Source organism: Lissotriton helveticus, chromosome 7 (assembly GCF_964261635.1).
Source record: "Lissotriton helveticus chromosome 7, aLisHel1.1, whole genome shotgun sequence".
Lineage (NCBI taxonomy): Eukaryota > Metazoa > Chordata > Amphibia > Caudata > Salamandridae > Lissotriton > Lissotriton helveticus.
In genome coordinates, this window is record NC_136068.1 from 1,477,258,087 (window position 1) to 1,477,278,091 (window position 20,005).

The following is a 20,005-nucleotide window of genomic DNA, read 5'->3' on the forward strand; positions in this document are numbered from 1 at the left end:
ATAACTCCTGACGTCAATGAGGCCTAATTGGTCCGCTATCTCCTGCCGCAGCTGGGTGGCGAGGAGGACCTTTTGAGCCATCTTTTTCTGGGTTTAGTATGCAATTAAAACCTCCCCCCTACCTATGTTGCTATTGGGGAAAAGGTGAGTCTCTTGAAGCAGTGCTAGATCGACCGTATGCCGTGTTAAGTATGCTATAACTTTCCGTTTTTCCTATGCTCATTTAATCCTCTACATTCCAGGTCAGGACCTGTACACCATTACACGTCTTCTGTTTTGGCCATCCCTCAAGTATCTCTTGCTATGTGGCCATGTGCTCTTCAGGATGTGCAGCCAAGTAACTGGCTACTGTGCCAAAACATAAACCACTTTTGTCACCATCACCCACAATCCCCCCTCCCACGCTATGCAGCCCCAAACTTTGCATAATCGGCTATTTTACCCTGCTTCAGCAAACCTTCAATTAAAACATTCAACGACGAGATCATTACTGACCCAATCTGGATCACACTCCAGGGCGGATGTTGCAGGCGTCGGAAAACTCTGCAACCCGGCCTTACCTTTTAGTGTATACAAGAAAATGCTTCCTGCATTACTTTAGGATGACAGCATTCCACCCGTAGTCTATTTAGTGTCATACTATTTCTGAACTCCTGCTAAATATACGACTTAATAACAAAAAAGTGAAATAGTTGGAGTATCAGCGGAGGGGTGGCATATGGTGGACCTCCCCCACTTCTTACTGGTGCTGGACCCTATCTTAGGGTCTCGCACCAGTAAGATAGGGTCCAGCACCAGTAGGAAGTGGGGGAGGTCCACCCTAGGCCACCCCTCTGCTGATACTCCCACTATTTCACTTTTTTGTTCTAAAGTCACATATTTACCAGGAGTTCAGTTCTACTTTCCCATATGGTTGCCCTATTCTGAGCTAATGATAACCATGTCCTTTCTCAAGAGCTCGCTGTGGCACTTTCATCTCACCAACTATGCATGCCATATGTAATTTGATTTCTGCCACCTAGTACTTATTTAGTTCTGTTTCTTTCTGTACCCTTTAATAGTGCCAGCTGCTGTACTAATCTTCATGCTTTGACACATGCCCAGTTGTGGGTTAGGGGAGCCTTTCTTATGTGATACGCCATCAAGCTTTTTTATGAAGTGCAGTACCTGCTTAGGATCTGAAAAGATGTGCGCTGTCCCCTCTGCCATCACACTGAGCTTTGCAGGGTACAACATATTATAGTCTAAGCGCAACTCATGCAACTTCCTCTTCACTGGAGCAAATAAACATCGGGCTTCCTGCACTTGCTGTGGGTAGATGGTGATATTCGTGCCACAGTTCCTGTGATTCTCTGGCTCTACGGAGGGTAATATCCCGGTCCCTGTAATTAAGGAGCTTTGCAATGATGGGACGCGGTGGTGTGCCCCGGGCTGGTCTCTGTGCCAATGACTATGTACGCGCGTCACCACAAACATGTTTGAAAAATTCTCCCAGCCTAATAGCGTGGCCAAAAATTGTTCCACATATTGCTCCATGTTTGTAATATTTGTGGATTCTGATATCCCAACTATGCAAATATTATTGCACCGTGAGCGCACCTCCAAGTCCTCCGGCTTGGCTTTGACACTCTGCAGAAGCTTCTCAGTTTTGATTTGTGCTTGTGAGCCTACTCTTAGAGCATCCTCCGCATCAGACACCCTTTGCTCGACTGCGTCCAGGTGCTCCATATGCTTGTCAAGCCATTCAGACATTCTATCCATACGGTTTGAAAGTATGTTGATTTTCCTGTCTTTTTTGTTCAGGCTGTGTTGCATGGCAGCCAGAATTTGCTTCAGATCTGTGTCCCCTGGTGAGTCTCCAGCCTCCGATCAAGATTCTGCCATGGTTTTCTTTCAGCATCTTGGTGTCTGGGTGTTTTTTTCTGTTCAAATTGCAGTTTAGAATGTGATTTTTCAATTCTGTCCATTGTCAATACTTTGTGCTGCTGGCTGCTTTCAATGATAAGTCGGGCAGAAAGGTTGGGCGTGAGGCAGATCGCTCAAATTCGATTGTACTCACTAGACTGCAATGATTTGCAGTTCTGATGCATACAGACTGACACCCTACAGCATGTTGCTGGCTGCTTTCAGTATGGTGGCGTTGAGTGACAAGGTTGCATGTGAGGTGATACGTTCAGATGCAACTATTCCCCTATGGTAGCAGGGACTGTGCAGTCCAGATGTATACAGAGCGAAGGCTGCTCTCAGTAAGGGGCAGTTGGGCCGCCAGGTTGATCGTGAGAAGTCACAGCCAAGATGCGACCGTTCCATCCGGATTGCATTGATCTTCCGGCTCCCCAGTGCACTTCAGTGGCAGCTGTTATTGATATTCAGTTAAAGGGGACCAATCTCAGCAGGGGAGGGGGGGCACTAGCGGGGCAGCCCACAGTCTGGCTGACTATCCTTGAAGGGTCCCGCTGTGACCATTCACCCACTGCCTGAGTGGTATGACGTTTTTACTAAGCTGCTAAATGCAGGCAGGAAACTCAAAGGCCCACCATGTTCCGAGGCCCACCACGGCACCTCCGTGCGGTTCAGTCACCACTTCAGCACCCCCTCCAATCGGATCAGGCTGCAGTCCGGGCTCTCCCTCGCACAATATATTAAATGCCTGGGAAGGCATGAGGCAGATTCTATTATCCTCCCTGTGTTTGCTTGCCCTACGAGGCCCGGAGTTATAATCCTTGTTGCTTTAATTAATGCTATGCAGCTCTTTACATGTCTTCGGGGCCTGAATGTGCCACACTTGAGGACCCGGTAGCGCGTAAATGAAGCATAGTAGGCCACACAGCACCCCAGGCCCCGGCGGCTCTTCTCTCACCTCACCGCTCTCATCGGTTATCTGGTCCCTGGCCGCGGCAGCCGCCCCGGCCCCTCCCCACTGCTCTTAAGCCACTCACTGCCGCAAGGCCCAGTTGTGCCAGTCTTTGAGTGGGCGTGGGAGAGGCCCCAGAGCCCCCTGGTGGGCTGCAGCGCACAGAAGGCTGTGCCTCTTCCGGGATGCGCGGTCCTCCCTCTGCTGTCGGGGATAAGAGGACTTCGGTGTCTGCTCCGTAGAGGGGGGAGCCAGCCTCTCCTGATGCTGTTGAGGGACTGTACAAGAAGCGCCCAGGCTAGGCTGCGCAGGCACCCACCAGGCAGCCACTCCGCGAATTGTGCTCTCCGCGCAGGGTTCCCTGTCTGTCCCGACGCTGCCTCGGATATTGGCCACTGATGAGCAAACTGAACAAAAAACACCTCGCCAGGTTCTGCAGGCACGTTGGGAGAGCCTGCTAAGTGACCATAGGGTGAGGTATCCCCTATTGGGAAGCAGGATTCTGCAGGATTGTTGCTGGGCTTGTGGAGCTCTGCTACCTTGTGGCCATCTTGGAGCCAGGCAAACTCTGCCCCCTCCCTCCAATCCTATAATTCCTAATGTGTCTTTCTGCTAATCGACTCGGTCTATTGTCTTTTCTAAAACTAGGCCCCAGGTCAACAGCAACTTCTCTTGTGCTTTTTTAATGTTCGTTATTTGGTCTACAGTTTTATCGTGAAACTTACAGCCAATTCCCTCATTGCTGCAACATAACTATCCACTGAGTAACCAGCATGCTGCATGTGTCTAAAACGTGTGCTTTTCTGCTATCCCATTCCTCTTCTTATAGTTGATGTCTACCTTCCTTACAGCTATCTCATATGCACTTAATTCTTTATTTTCTCCCAGAGAAAAAAGTTGTGCTTTTAACTTTGCCAACTTCTTCTATACATGATAATGTCGCCACCCATAGTGTCTGAATAAGCACTAAACCCCTGTTTTCACACTTCCCTCAACAAATCCGTACTCATGGGTTCTGCTAAGCTTCTGGAGTCCTTATATCCTCCCTCAGTCAGGCAGACTAAGCGTACATTCCCTGTAGACCTGTTGTTTCTTGCTTCAGTGTGTTTTCTCCAACACAGTCCAGAATAAAAAGAAAACTTTTCTTTTTGAAATGTTAAATATTTTCTTGTCTTTGCTTCTATTTAAGCATTAAAATATTTACCCCAAATCCCACATCATATGGAAAATCCGGATGTGTTTACTGATGTCACCACACACAATTCACGCCATTGAACAGTGTGTCAGCCCCATCTCCACAATATCATTAGCGTTTGAAAACACTTCAATCAACAGTTCTGCAGCAGTTCCTCTCCCTTGCGAATACAGTTTCCAGTGTACCAACCCCGACTTCACACCAGTGTCCCATCATGCACGCACACATAGAGCATATGTGCAGCAAAGGGTCCCTTTATACAAGGACATGTTTGGTACAGTGAGGTTGTCAGAAGTAGCTAGTTTATCACCAGACAGGTTCACTATACTGTGCATATGCCGAAGCGAACATACTCTTGCATGCAGTGTAGAATCACTCTCGCTCTAGACAAACTAGCATACCACAGCATAGACCCCACCCCATAGAACACTGCATAACACAATCTCCCTTGGGAAAGCGGCCAGTAGCACACCACAGCTTCTCAGCTGTTTTTTATAGCATTACCCGCAGTCCACTACATACACTGTTTACATGAGGCTGCATATTAGGAGTAGAGAATGCTGCATAGAATTACAGATGTGCACAATGAAAACCAGACCTCTCTAGTCCCTACTTAACTAAAGATCTGTGTAAGAAGGCCTGTGTTAAGTAATGTAAAGATCCAACTATGGCGTTGACAATGTAAAACCTCCTCCTATAGCATGTGTCGGAGATTACAATTTAAAAGTCTAACCTACTGTACTTGTCAGATTCACATTGTTAAAATCCGTTTGTTATATTTGCCAAGGAGTTACGGTTGGCAAAGCCCTTTCCTACTTTATTTGACACAGGATGTGTGTTAACGTGTCTGCTATGAGCAATGATGTTACTTTATAGTCCGTCTAATACAACTGCTAAATCAAATGTTTGTGACATGATGATCAACGTGGGTGTGGAGCCAACTTCTTAACCACTTCCCTCACCCCCGTCACCACTGCCCAAACGACTTTTTAAATCTATTTTTTCATTACATAGGCTAAGGCAGGCACCTAGGCAGTATCGAGCCAGATCTAAATAATGTCCTAAAATCATAATATGCATATGTTTATGAAAAATGCATGACCTGTATCTGTTCTCTTTCCTCTGGCTGCTTTTTCCTTTCGGCTGTTTTGCTCCCAAGTCATTTATTGTGCTGTCCAATTGATTTGACCGTTTTTGTAATCTTTCCCCAGTGGGTATGCTTAATTGACTCGCACTCTCTGACGTAAGGACAGATGCACCCTAAACACGGACTCTTTGGGATAAGGTACATGTGCTGATAACATCTCTTTCCTCTTTGCTTATAGGGCTCAAGTGCCACCCATGGATTTTTTTGTGATCCATGAAATATATGATGGGGACTTCACGCAAGCAGAGTTTGAGGCACAACTGGAAGCGGCATTGGAGCAGCAGTATCGCTACATTGTGATTGAGCCAGCCCGTTTAGGCGATGAAACTGCTCGATGGATTGCTGTGGGGAACTGCTTGCACCGTACCTCCATGCTGACTGGTGCCATCTGTCTCCTCTCTCCATTGGGCCTGCCAGCTGACGTCTCTCACTACCTGGGTCTGCCTGCTGGGGCAGTTAGTGTGGCATGTGCTGCTCTATATGGGGTCTCATGGCAGTTTGATCCATGCTGCAAGTACCAGGTAGACCGAAGTGGACGGCAACTAGCCCGCATTCCCCCAGGAGCCCTGAGGACTACTTCACCAGTAATTCTGGTGCGTAGAGATGACACACAGCGTAAGCGATTGCACAATGTCATTGCTATGACAGCCCTTGTGTACTGTGCCCAGAAGCTGTTTGAACTTTGCACAGACTGAGGTTCACAGACAGAACTGATATTGCACCTTTAAATAGATTAACTATGCCAAAGGAGATGACCAGTGCCAGAGAGATCTGAAAGTGACAAAGCCGAAGTCCTTTTAGAAGCTCAAGTTGTATAGACATCTTAAATGACAAACTAGCACATAGTTTGTTCTTGCAAATTGAACTTGCCCTCTTTAAAAGAAGGATGTACAAAAAAGATGAGAAATCAACAGTATTATTGAGAAACTGATTTAGAGGTCTTTTCTACATTCCATCAAGGTCAATGCTGCAGTCTCCCTGTGCATAGAACACAATCTATAAAATGCATTAGAATGATAAGTCTTTGAAGTGACAGTCATCTGATACTTATCTCAAATTCAGTGTTTTTGAATTACAGATTGCCCATTCAGTTTAGAACATCTTCTTGGATGCCATCCTATTTGCTTCCTGTGGAAGTAAAACAAAGTCACAGCAGAAGAAAAGATGTTTCTCTAAAATAATTATTCCAAACTGTCACCTGGCCCTTCCCGTGAAATACATTTCTGTCACAATACCACTCTGCTCAAATATTTTAATACTTGGGCACCTATTGTAAATGGAATGAATTGGAGGATAGTACTTAGCAGATTTAAGGGAGGAGGTATTCTTTGTTACTCAGGATCAAGCACAACCCTAGCAAAAGCATCTTGCCACACTGCCCCATCCTATGCGACCATATTGTACTGTTGAATGGTGTCCATATTCCAGATTAAGGACACCTAAAGATCTCTATTTCATTTTTGTCAGCCCATCAGTTAAGTAAGTGGAACATCTCCTGAAGAGAAGATTGTGTAGTGCACCTTTCATTTTTTTAGACCTTGAATTAACGTAAAATATGCCTTTGACTTGGGGGTTAGACAGTATTATAGAAGGGATGGAGTATCTGCAGTTTCGTACTTAATTAAAAAATATTTGCTGCACTTACGATCTCAATGTCCCCTAATCTTTGGGAACACTGGCTAGTGAGAATTTTCTCATAAATTAAGACTTGAAATTGAAACATTATTCTGTGAAAAAGTGACATAATTCTCAACTCCAGGTGGTTGTGTCAAGGTGTTTTGTATCCTGACCCTGATCACCCACAATTTCTGTTAATTTGCTTTCAGTTAATCTCTGGCAAAACACATCTTGCTGAAACATGTACAATCTTTTTCCCTTGGTTGTATGTAAGGGGTTTGCTGTATGACTATAACAATACTGTTCACTTCTCTGATCCGAGACAACGTGCTGCTTCCCCACATTCTCCCGTAGCTTGTTGACCAAACCAATACTTATTGTGATAATATGAAGTGGCCATATATATTTTTGAAGGTTTTTCTGGCAAGATATTGAAGTCGCCCCTTTTTTGGAACCATCTCTACATCTTAGCTGGTATTTCATTATAGAAATTGTTGAATTTTTCCTTTGCAAACCTTCAGTTATACTATTCTTCATAAAGAAAGACATCGATAAATACACACTTTTTACATTCTTTTTTAACTTTACTTTTGTGAGAACCTTACTGATTTCTGAGTTTCTAGATTGCTGTTTATGGAAGAGGTTCATGCAACACATTTGAAGGCTCTTTACACTTGTGGTCAAAATATTTTTGAACAATTATGAGAATGCAAATTTTCTTTTTTCTTCTTTAGTGATTTTAGGGAGAAAGAGCCTACTGCACCAAATTAAAAAGTACCTAGACGTACATCACCATAAAAACTCTGGGGCAGATTTACAAGCCCCTTGCTACAACTTTACACCGCCGCTGTGTTACATCTATGACGCAGCGGTGTCATAAGCAATGTGCCACGATGCAACATATTTACAACGTGACGCATCTAGGGAGATGCCTCACGTTTTAAAGCCTTGCGCTACATTAGACCTGCGTCGGGTATAATGTATGCATGGTGGGTGTACCATAGAAAGGAAGCCTTGTAAAAGTGAGTCTGTGAAATCTACCAGATTTCACGGAGTCACTTTTACCACGCCACTGTGTCAAAACCTTGCGCCTGCTGGAAGCAGGCGTAAGGAGTGAAGCAGCATGATGGGAATAGGCATTCGTGACCATTGTGGGGGTTGCGTCGTGCTTATGACACAACTCCAGCAATGCGCTGCCTTTCCGCCAAAAGATGCATCACACATCTGTCTATCCTTGCGCCACGGTGCGCTGCATTGTAAATGCAACGCATCCATGGTGGTGCAAGGCATTTTTCCGTCACGCAATTTAGCTGACGCATCTCTGCTAATATGCAGAGATGCGCCAGTTCTTGTAAATTGGCCCCACTGTTTCTGGGTGCGATGTCTCCAGGCTTGGAATTATCGGGTCTGGTTTGAGGACCTTGTAATCCTCCACCTTTGAGACATTGGAAAACTTAGCTGCTGACGTGGTCTTCCCTGGGAAGGGGGATGGGGAATATACTCTTGGTAACTTGTAGTGAGGGCCTTTGTAGTGATACAGGAACAAACCTAAAAGGAGAACAACCTGGCTATTATTTTTACAAGTCAGCATCCCCTGCCCCCTCACTAACTATATATTAGCTTCAGGCCTTGACTGATCCTTGGCGCACAAACTCTTTGTAGTTTTCTCTGTATTTCATTCCCAAGCTTACCCAGGAAGGTTCTAGCACCTTCCCTCCTTGGTGAATCTATCTTTCTGTGGCCACCATAAGCACCTCCATAATTCTCAATTCTATGGCAGCGCCCAAACATTAGCAACGATTTCTGCAGTTGTTTCATATCCGAACCTTTTCCAGGTTTCTGCACTGGATTCCTTCACAGTATTTCACTTTGCGGCCTTGTCATGACCCATAAATTGCTGGAAATTTAAAGGCTGAAGCCCTCAAAAAAAGCTGCAGGAAAAAGCTGCCATTTTAGGGTTTGCGCAACTCCCTGCTCAGATTAGTGCTTTTTTAAGCAATGTTTCAGACTTGAAGTGGGTGTAGAAGGATAAATGCAAGAAATAATCCTATTCAGTTCATTTTTTTTCTGTAACATTATTGCAAGCTATCAATATCACTTCCAGTATCCTCAAGCTTGTTTTGCCATCAATGCGTTCATTTTAAACGATGACCACTGCATGCAAGATCCCTCGGGTGCATCATCTATTTATTTAGTCGGGTAACATTTTGAAAGAGGATTCCACTCCTGGATAGTTTGTGTTCCCCGGTGTATGATAGTCTGCCACAATGCAGTACAATTTAAACAGACCACATACTGAGCAGTAGTTTCGTTTGCTATATTAAGTGTTATTTTTCCTGTTTCCTTGGTTCATATTCCAACTGATATGGGACTGCTAGTGGCCCTTCTTTTTAGAATGCTGTTAAACTGTGAAGTACCAGGATGATGATGTCCAAACCTTGTCTGTGGAATATCAGTTAGCTCTCAAAGTAACATCCAGTTTGCACACTGTCCCACGATCTAGTGTTGAATTTCAATATTAACTATTGTATAATCCAACATATGTTTCAGTTTCGATGACAACTACTAATTACATACCTGGAAATCACAGTGCATCTGTATCTATATTTGTGGGGTGGGGTGAGGTCTACTAAGATTTCACCTCATGTTAAAGAACTGATACTGGTAGGGTCCTTAAAATCGGGGGAGGTTTGGCCTCCAATATACTACTCTAAACAAAACCAAATATATACATATACCTAGTTTTAGCAACGTATATTCATCAAGACAGTTAATTTCATGATCTGTAAGAAAAACTATTTTCTTCCACGACTGGATGGTCTTAGCTATTGTCACAGCCCAACGTCTGTGTAAAAAAACAGCTATAAGAGATTCTCCAGTTAGAACAGGAAATCAAAGACAACAAAGCTTTTACTGAAGGCAAAATATTATGAGAAAAATAATCAGTGACTTCAAAGATTTTACAAAAAATTCAGTCAAGTGGAAAAAGATAAAAACGTCAACACTGAAACAGTTATCGCTACTTAAAGAGTATTTATATTCAAGGTCTGAAGCACAACATGCACTACCTGATTACCAAGCTAGATCAAAGCACACGTGTATTACCTTTTCAGATGACCCCTCTTCTGATTCCTCTGGTAAACAAGGCCTGGAGAAAGGATCTCCAACCAGGCTTTTCCTCTGCAACAACAACAACCTTTTTAGGAAGAGGCAGAGAAAGATACAAACAGACTGACCACCCTTTGGAGATGTGCATCTGACAACAGACTTACAAGAACTAGTGAAAACTTGGGGCGTGGCTGCGCCGCTGAAGCAAGAAGACATAAGGCACATTGTCTCTGGCTGATGATCGACTCTGGCATTTCCCTGCAACCCTCCAAGTCACGGCGAACACTAACCATCAGCAAAAGGTGTCTGGAACCGCAGCGCCCTGCTGCATGCCCCTCGGGGGAGGACAGTGCTCTGGTAGCAGACAAATGGCCCAAGACTACTACCAAGATGGGGGCCGATTCCCAGTGAGTGCGCCCACAGTGAAAAGAACGACCAAGTGAGGGGAGGGGCGTTCACTGCCACCTGTGGGTCCCCGGTCCTGGCAGCCACACCCAAATACTACCCATGTCTGGAAGCCAATCCCCATCCACTGGAGAGCTGCGATCCAGAAGAGGGGAAAACTCTGAAGGCGAGGAGAGTTGCTGACCTTTACAGTGAAGGTAAATAACCTAACCCCAATTTTTGAAACAGAAGGGCGCAAAGTCTACCAGGCAACCAGGAATGCAACCTTGCCCCATCATCGACTGCCTCCTGAATTTCAAAGACTCCATCCTAAGGTCAGCTTGTCTGCATAGCCCCCCTTCAATTAGAAGATCACACCCTCATGATCTTCCCAGACTATACCCAGGAAGTGCTAGCCAGGCATAGATCCTTCAACAAGGTAAAACAGGAACTCTGTAAACTTAACTTGTAATATGTTATTTCCATCCAAGCTCAAGGTCCTGGCTGACGGTAAATCCTGGTTCTTCCCAACACCAGATGAGGCAGTGGAGTGGTGGAAGGGTTGTAGGTTGGGTGGGGAGGAGCCTCGAGGACACTGCCAAGAGGTCAGCATCGTGAGGAGACACCTATGACTGAAGTGCAGCATAGGAAATGGGCACAGGATCTCACACTCCATGAGGCCTACCATGGGCCCCACGGGGACATTCAGTCTGATGAAACACTGATGAAGGCCATCGGGAGCAGTTCACGCAGAGCGATCTGAGACCGGAGTCACTCTTAAGTGGCGTATCAGTGTAGAATTCCTGTTAGTAGAGCATAAGTTGTTAAGGAGCTGAAGTAGGAATACAACCAGGTTTAATATTACAAAGGGATGGGCACCATGTATCCCGGGCATTGGGTTGGCCGATAGTTTCAAACTCCCAGTCCAGGTATGGAGGAGTTATTTGGAGGAGGGGGAGTTGCCTGACTTAGCAGCCAGCAAGCAGAGGGCACGAGGGGGAGTGGGGTCCTGCACCATACTACAACCCAGCACTTATAGTATGCAGGATAGACCAGGACTGTAGAGAACAAGTCTCTTTAGTTCTTTTGTAAAATGTGAACGAGCTGGACAAAAAGTTGAACAGGTTATACCGCCAAAACCAAGACCATATTCTGGTACAAGAGATACAGCTGTTTGGGAAACTGCTGTAGATTCCTTGTTCAGTTCCTGCCCGTCTCTTGGTGCACTCTAGTTTTACCACTGACTACTGGGGTGGAAGGAGGGGGTATGCATCCTCACATGCAAATCACTCCTCCTAATGGTCACAGACACATAGACCCGGGTAGCTGTTTCGCAGCACTGACTGCTGAATGGAATGCAGAGACTCCGTGTCCTCCTAATACTTGTCCCCAAGACTGCAAACCAAGGCGTTGGAACAACTGGGAGACGGGTTAACTACTTCAAAACTCCAGTCTCGTGGACCTATGAAGGGCTGAGCATCTAGGGGTCTTGCAATACTTTTAGATGTCAGGAAACTCCAGTTCGCTGTCCAGGTTGGACTGTTTCCTAATACCGGATGCACAGATTCTGAGACACCAGGTACTTGGCCAGGAAGATATCGAATCACAGCACTGTCTGCACAAGCATAGTCTCTCCAAAGTCCCAACAGCATTTTAAGTGGAGACAAGACCCATGGGAGCTTACTGACTGAAATACCAAGGAGTTCATCTCCTCTGTGACACAGCAATATTTTAAAGAAACGCCTTGTCAGTCTCTTCCAAAATAGTGGTTTGTGAAGCATACAAAAGTGGTATGGAGAAGGACGTTGATCGTAAACACCACAGGGATAAAGAGGGACAGGATCCGAGAGGTGGAGGCTCTTGAGGGCAGACTGAACGCACAGGAAACACAAGGTGCAGAGACTCCCACCCTATCACTCGTGCGCCAGGTACGTCAAGCCAAGAATATTTTTCAAGTGAGTGAGGATGTAACACATGCACAATACAGATCACACCAATACAGGCTGTGCAAAGTCAGAAACCAGGCTGGGAGACTGCTGACATGGTGATCAAAATGCGAAGAGAGAAAAATGTGGGTCCGAAAGTTATGTTTAAGTTGTTTTATTGTGCTGCTGTCAAAGTACAAAATAATCATTACAGAGCTGAGGTGGCCTCCACATTTGGCCTACTCAGTGCATGTGTAGCTTTTAACGTAAACCATACACCTTATACACCACCCCCTCCCTTATCCTTCCCCCTCATAGGTGCCAGCTGTATCCAAAGTATATCCTATAGAATGCCTCAGGGCCACATGGTCCGGGAGGAGCTAGGAGGCAGGAGATTCCGTCCAACGCAGTAGCCTGAGGTGTCTAGGGCATGTCAGCTCGATGAATTCCTGTGAGACAAGTGCTATGAATGGGCGCCTTGTCTCTCTAAAGAAGTCTCCCCCAGGATCAAGTGCCGTTGCGTGGTCTAAGACCCAGTACCTAATCTGTGTGTAATTAAATCGCACTTCGGAAAGTGCCAGGTCTACCTTCTGTGTATCAAATGGTATGGGCCCTTCCGTGTCAAAAAGATGTCCCACGGATCTACACCATGGATCTACCAGGCCTCAAACCTTACGAATTATCCCTGGTGTGAAGTCTGGGTTCTCTACTATTGGGGTTAGCGATGAAGGGAATAAAGTAAGGCTGTTTTTCTTCACCACTGCATCCCATACCCTGAGCAGTGGTGTTGTGATTGCTGAGATGTACAGGCTAGGGGGGCGATCCACCTTCCTCAAGAAGGGAATCTTCCACAGGGAGGTCCCGCTAGTGCCCTGTCCGTAAACAGCCATGTTTTTTTGGATTCCGCTCGGGGCAACTACACCATGTATCTAAGCTGGGCCGCCTGAAAGTAACACCATAGTGATGGAATACCCAGACCCCCTTCCCCCAGGCTACGCCAACTCAAGTTTTGCTTCATCTGGACCTTGGTTCAGCCAGACAAAGGTCTGGAACTCCTTCTGCATAGTTTGGATTGCCCCAGGAGGAGGCCAGAGAGGCAAAGTCAAGAACATGTATAATATTCTAGGGTAAGCTGTCATTTTTAAAGCTGCTACCCGCCCCGACCAAACTAATGAGTACGGTTGCCAACGGAGTAGGTCTGATTTCACTCTGTCCACCAATTCTCTGTTGTTAAGTGCCACGGTCTCTTGGATTGTTGGAGAGAGCTGAATGCCCAGATAGCGGATACTTGGCCTCCAGCTGATTGAGAACGTCTGCGAGAGGTAAAACTCAGTGCTTGTGATTTAGAGATATTAATTTGGAGGCCTGACACTGTACCAAAACTCTCGACCTATTGTAGGAAGCTTCCAGGGAGACTGTGATGCCGTCCGTGTAAAGAGTGATCAAATGTTCTTCACCTCCAAAATGCACCCCCTTCACCTCTGGTGAGTCCTGCACTCTCTGTGCAAAAGGCTCCATGTAGAGCGCAAACAGGAGAGGGGAAAGAGGGTAGCCCTGCCGAGTAGCGTGGCGGATTGTAGAACTATCATAATTACTGCCGTTAACCCTTACCGATGCTCCTGGTCTCTCGTATCAACTAAGGATTCAAGATCAAAATCTCTCTCCCTTCCCGAAGCAGTGTAAGACTCTCTTTAGGTAGGGCCAATGCACTCTGTCGAATGCTTTTTCAGCATCTATTGACAAAAAACATTATCTCCCACTGTGACCGTGACGCATTATCTATGAGGTGGAGTAACCGCTTGGTGTTGTCAGGGCACTGTCTATTGGATATGAAACCAGACTAGTGCGGGCTCGCGCAGCCATGCTGCTAGTATCCCTGTAAACAACTTCGCATCAACATTTAAGAGGGAGATTGATATACAGACCCCGCACACTTTCTTCTCTTTGTCCAGTTTCGCAATTATCGTAATTGAGGGCTCCAGCATTGACGGGGGAGCTTTGACAAGTCTGTGATTGCGTTAAACACCTTAGTGAGGAGCTGTAAAAAATGAGAGGATAGTAGTGTTCCCGAGGGAAATGTCCGCACTATTCTATAGACCACAGATATGTATCTTGAAATGGTACACGAAAAGTTTAAGAGAAAGCAATAGAAGCAGTAATAGTATCTTGGGTGCTAAAGAAAATCTATGCACCTACTATCCAAAGGTGCTGAAGGCAAACACCGAAATGTAAGCCCGAGTCAGTATATATCACCACTCTTGGACACATTAGGATCTACACTGTTCCATACACTTCGGTGTTCTATCCTTGGATTTTAGCAGTGCACCCCGCAACGTCCATCCCTGACATCACGAGTTTCACACATGATCTATGCCTTGATAAAGTCTCAGCAAGAGACAAAACACGTGTTGGCGAACAATATGCTGGAATAATCTTTATGAAATTTTGAATAAAGAAAACTTGAAGAGTACAGACTTGGATCTCAAATTATATTGGCGTGACAACTGTTGATCCCGTACTATATATAAAGAAACTGTTCTTTTGAATTGCATCTGTGTGTGCTTGTTTGAACACTCCTGTGTATAAAAGCTTGAGTGCTGAGGGCTATATACTAGAGCTCGTTGTTGATTTTTACTAATTTGGAGTGCTGTAATTAGAATTTCCCCACATATACCTTAGTGAGGAGCCACAATACATTTTTATAAAAGATGGCCGAGAAGCCGTCCAGACCTGGGAACTTATTAGATTGTAACCTGGCTATTCCAGATATGATGTCTTTGATTCTGATGGGTGCATCTAGTTCAGTCACCAGGTTTGCCTTGAGCTTAGAAACATTAGCTCCCTCTGGGTACTCCATAATCGGCCCAGGGGGGAGATCCTGTGCCGTATAAAGGGCCATATCGAATGTGCCGAAGCGTGCTGCCGCTGCCTTATCCCTAACTATCTCCTCACCTGTTTCCGAGATCAGAGCCTCTACTGTGTTAAACTGGCGTTGCCCCTTCAATTTACTTGCTGGCATCCTCCCGCACTTGTTTCCCCCTGTGTCGAATGCGTGTTTGAGGTGTGGGATCAAATATTCTGCTTGAACATGGTCCAGGGCAGCCAGCTGTTTTCAGGCTACCTCTAGTTGCCTCCATACCCTGGGAGCCCGGGTACAGTGGTGGATGCACTCCAGCTCTTCTTCCTGGAGTTTTGCCTGCTGGTGTGCCTTGCCCTATTGCCTGCTGCTGATATTGCTGTCAATACGCCTCTGATGACCGCCTTCAAGGCGTCCCATATCATCGCGGGGGAGGACTCGGGGGTGTTCTTTATTGTTAGGTAGTCCCTTATAGCCTTCCCCACCTGCTTGGCTGTTTCTGGGCGGCGCAACATAGTCTTCCTCAGACTCCAAGTTCTGGGTGTTTGGCTCTGGGGCGGAAGCGTGAGGTCTAGCCCGACAGCAGAATGATCAGAGAGGGTCCAGGGATCAATCTCCACCGATATTAATGCCTCCTGCACCTCCCCAGAACCCAGAAAGTAGTCTAATCTTGCATAGGTTCAGTGGGCATGGGAGTAGAACGTGTAATCTATCGAGGCTCGGGGAAAGTCTCGCCACAAGTCCCTCAGCCCCAGATCTTGCACCCAAATGAAGCCACCAGCGCTAAGACCCCCGCTGTCGCCTGACGGTGGGTAGAGCGGTCTAAGGCATTATGAAAGACCAGTTTTAAGTCGCCTCCCAGAATCACCCACCTATCTTGTGTCACCATCAGGTTCCCAATAGCTTTGTCTATAAACTGCTCTTGTTTCTCCTTTGGGGCATATATAGAACCCAAAATTATGGATTGTGAACCTGTGTGTATTCAATACCCCAAGAGACGTCCCTTAATCTCTGCTACCTTCATCCCCACCTTCCCCTGAAAGGTACGTGAAAACAGGATGGCTACGCCCGCTGCCTTATGTGTCATGGAGGAGAAAAATTGTTGTGGGAAGGTTTGAGACTTAGGCCTGTTGCAGTGTCTGCGTAGGATGTGTGTTTCTTGTAAGAAACATGTGTCTGCCATGTGTGTTCAATATAGGACAATATCGCTTTCCCCTTTACTGGGTTATTTTGACCCTTAACGTTGAGGTTCAACATCCTCAGGCTTCCAGGCCCGCAGTCCTATTCAGGACCTGTAGGACTCCTAGGTACACCAGTCAGACTCCCACCCTCAAGCCCCCGTGTATCGCTGCTCTATCTAAGGATGCTGGAAGAGAACAAGAGGACAGAAGGCACCCATGAACAATCCCCTGAACAATAAAAAAAAAAACCAGAGTCCCTGGTGTGGAGAGCGATGTCCGTCATCTCATCTCCCATGGAAAAGTTCCTTTGTGGGATCTGTGCTGCTTCCTGGTTAGGTTGTGCCATCTCGTGGTCGCTTAATCTCCCTGCACCTGGCTCTTCTATCTTCAACTGTGACCTCAGGCTGATTCGCCTGTTGTGTTGCCTTCAGTTAACCTGTCCAGTACTGCTTTCCGCTCAACTGCCATGGCCTCCCGATCTGGGCCGAGCCCTTGCGCACCTTGGGGATTTTCCACCATTTTCCCCTCCCCCTCTTGTTTTTCTGGTGGTTTGTATGTGAAATCATGGTTCTTCTGGTTGTTCTAGTTGTAGTAGTTCACATGCTTCAGAGAGAGAGCGTAACTGTCTGAATTATCCCTGCCACCGACACCATGCAGAAGGGATGGCCCCATGAGAGGGGCACCTTCTTATCCTGCAGGAATGTAGTGACTTGCTGGAGTTCTCGCCGTTTTTGAAGTGTGGAGGCAGCGAGGTCTTGAAACAGATATGCCGTCTGGCCTTGGAATTCTTCTCGCACCCTTTTGAGAATCTGTTCCTTTAGGGTGAAGCTATGAATGCACGGTAAGATGTCTAGTGGACAATGCCTTCCCAGGCGCTCTATGGGTCCTGTCCAAGCGGATCTCTTCTAGTGACACGTCGCCCAGGATATGTTTGAACATACCTATTGCATATGCTTTGATGTTCCCTCCCTCTGCGTCTCGTGCCACTTCACATATTCAGATTGTCGCTGGGATTCCGTTCTCCTACAGAACTGTTCAAAAAGACTTGGAACCTCAGTGAGTTAGGGTGTGCCAAAACTCACCTTAGTACCCAAAATCCCCAACCAGACTAGCTACAGTGTCCCATTGGTCATTACAAACTCCCAATGCTTAGACAAACCAGAACATGGACTTAGAATACCTCAGGTAACGTGGAACACATGAACACTCTTTCGTTATACAATCAGTTCAATCCAGAACAAGGATTAAAATAGGACACGTGCACATTTGAAATGTTTATTTACTAATGCAGTGTTCTCAAATGCAGTATCTTAGCTAATACAAGCAAACATATTATAAGAACAAAGTAATCAGCAGAGTTACTAGTCCATAGAAAACAAAAGGTGAAAGCATATTAAAATGCTAAAATGAATAGGTTTAAACAACACCTAATTCTCACCCTCCCTAGCTAGCATATTATATTATATCTAAGAAGGTCTCTTTGGGTTTTAACAGGGCGGGCCCATACCTCAGATCTTAGTGGTAAGGGATCACATCATCTTCCACCAGCTCTCTGCATGCGAAGCACCATCAAGTGTGTGTGTATGCTCTGTGCAAAACAATATAAAACGTGCCTAGCGCCTGAATTTGGCCGCAGCTGCATGTATGTTATGTCTAGGAAGGTGCGAAGATCAGACCTCACAACAACTGTGTCGAGATATCCTTGAAGGCTTCAGCACTCACTGTACAGACACGGTTCACTAAGCAAAGCTGATATCAGAGTAATAACATATTATTTGTGTGTGAATCAAAACACTCTACTAGGCTCAAAGCTACAATAACAGTTATGTGTCGTGTGCAGAAGCAGCAGAAAGGAAAAATGGACGTTTAAACTCTTAATAAGCTCATGCTAACTTAACACAGCATATAGGCAAAGCATAACTCTATGACAAGCTGTTGTTCCTCCTGGAACGATTCTCCAGATCTTCTGCATGGGCCTGCATGTTCAGTTGCTGCTCTGAAAGACGGATGATCTCCTGCTGCATTTGTTCTATTTTTTCATCTCAAGACGGGTCCCTTTCTTCTAGAGTGTCTACCCTGTCTCTGATGACTGTAACTTCCTTTCAGATGGCCTGCAGTTCTCCTGTGAGATCTTTCTTGACAGCGAGGAGGTCTTCCCTTAGCCCTGAAAACAAGGATTCTAGATAGGGATGTGTGACCGGTGCCTCTGCGTCTTCTATATTTGGGGAGGTTACTCTGCTAAATCCGCTCTTGTTCTCCCCCTACTGCGGGCCCCCGCTTTCAGGAGCATATCTTTAATAGAGGCCCCTTTTTTTGACTCGTGGACGCCATTCGCTCTGGCCGTTGCACTGATTTAGATGCGGTGCACCTTCACTTCTGATCTGACTCTCCGGGGAGAATCTCCCGTCTGATCCGACCTTGTGTCCTGGTTGAGCTCCTGCTATTTTAGTGTGCGTGTGACCTTATGCAGCAGGGTGTTGTAGTTCAAGGGCCTACATTCCTTCATGCTATCTTCAGCTTGCCTGGCCAAGTGCCCTCTTGTCTAGGGCCGACTATGTGCTCCCCTTCTCTGGATTCTCTTAAGTAGGCCTCTCTGGTCCGGGCAGCTCTTCTGATGTATCTGCTGTTCCTCTAACCAGGACTGCACTAGGGCTTCCTCTCTGCAGGCTCAGTGGTATCTAGTATGTCTGGTCATCTTGGAGTATGTGCCGGGATGATGAAAATGTAGCCTCCGCAAAGAACTCTCCCTCCAACTCCGCTCTCTCCCAAAAGCTCTTCCTGCAACTGTGTCTGGCACTGGGACCCGTTGTCTCTATGCAGAGTTTTAAGTCTGCGGGCGTTGTGAGGCCCGTGTGATCACCCCAGACCGCCTGACTCTCTTTGGGGCCTGCTCAGACTGCGGCCCTGTCAGTTGTCTGTCACTTCATGCAACAGGCGCACACTGCTTCTATCTGCGCCTCAGCTACTGCCTTGCTCAACTGGACCCATGCGTAGCTATCTTAGGCGGGGGCCTGCTACATTGGCGTTTAGCTGGCTCTACATCTCCGGGCTGCCTGTTCTCTTCACCCGCCGCCGCAAGGGGCATGGATGCACTCCTATCGGCGCTCGTCCCCGGCAGGATCCTGCGGCCTCCCCTTGTCGCCGGATCTGCCCCCAGCCACAGCAATCTCTTGCCCCTCTGCCCTGGCCAGCCGTCTCCAGCTGCTTCACCCTCATGGCCGGCTGCCACCTAGACCTCACCAGCAGCTTCCGGATTCAGAGTTCGGACACCAGCCACAGTTTCTCCGGTACTGGCAGACGCGCCTGCTTCATTGGTCACCTCAGGGCCCTGCTTTTACAGCCTGGACCAGTGTTACCCCAGCAAATTTAGAGGTCTGTCACTGCTTCTAGTTATCTTTAGGCTAACAGCGAGCAGGAGAGACGGTGAGAAGCGTCTTACCCCGCCACCATCTTGGCCATGCCCCCTGGTCAGAAAGTTAGAAACAATGGAAAGATGTGGGCAGGGGAAAGCCAGAGATAGCCCACTTATTTGTGATATATCTTGACACTTTGTATTCATTCTGGAGCTGGGAGGCTCCAGAGGAGTTAGAGAGATTCATTGCAGATATTCCCACACCTCTGCAAGAGGATGATCGAGCGATTCTTGACCGAGAACTCGAGGAGTAAGAGCTAGGAGAAGCAGCTTGACAGTTTATGAGGGGTAAGACCCCAGGCCCAAACAAGTCCCCCCACAGTAT

General features: G+C 46.6%; 1 protein-coding gene across 3 annotated transcripts in view; it reads left to right on the plus strand.

Annotated features, from left to right (window-relative positions):
• Window positions 1-7,371, plus strand: part of LOC144770392 (transmembrane protein 11, mitochondrial-like) — a 90,902-nt gene extending 83,531 nt beyond the window's left edge. For all 3 annotated transcript variants that reach the window (XM_078654873.1, XM_078654874.1, XM_078654875.1), the window contains exon 2: window positions 5,375-7,371. In XM_078654873.1, the coding sequence (XP_078510999.1) occupies window positions 5,375-5,891 (517 nt within the window). In that variant the 3' untranslated portion in view covers window positions 5,892-7,371. The remainder of the gene's footprint in view (window positions 1-5,374) is intronic.
• Window positions 7,372-20,005: the final 12,634 nt, after the last annotated feature.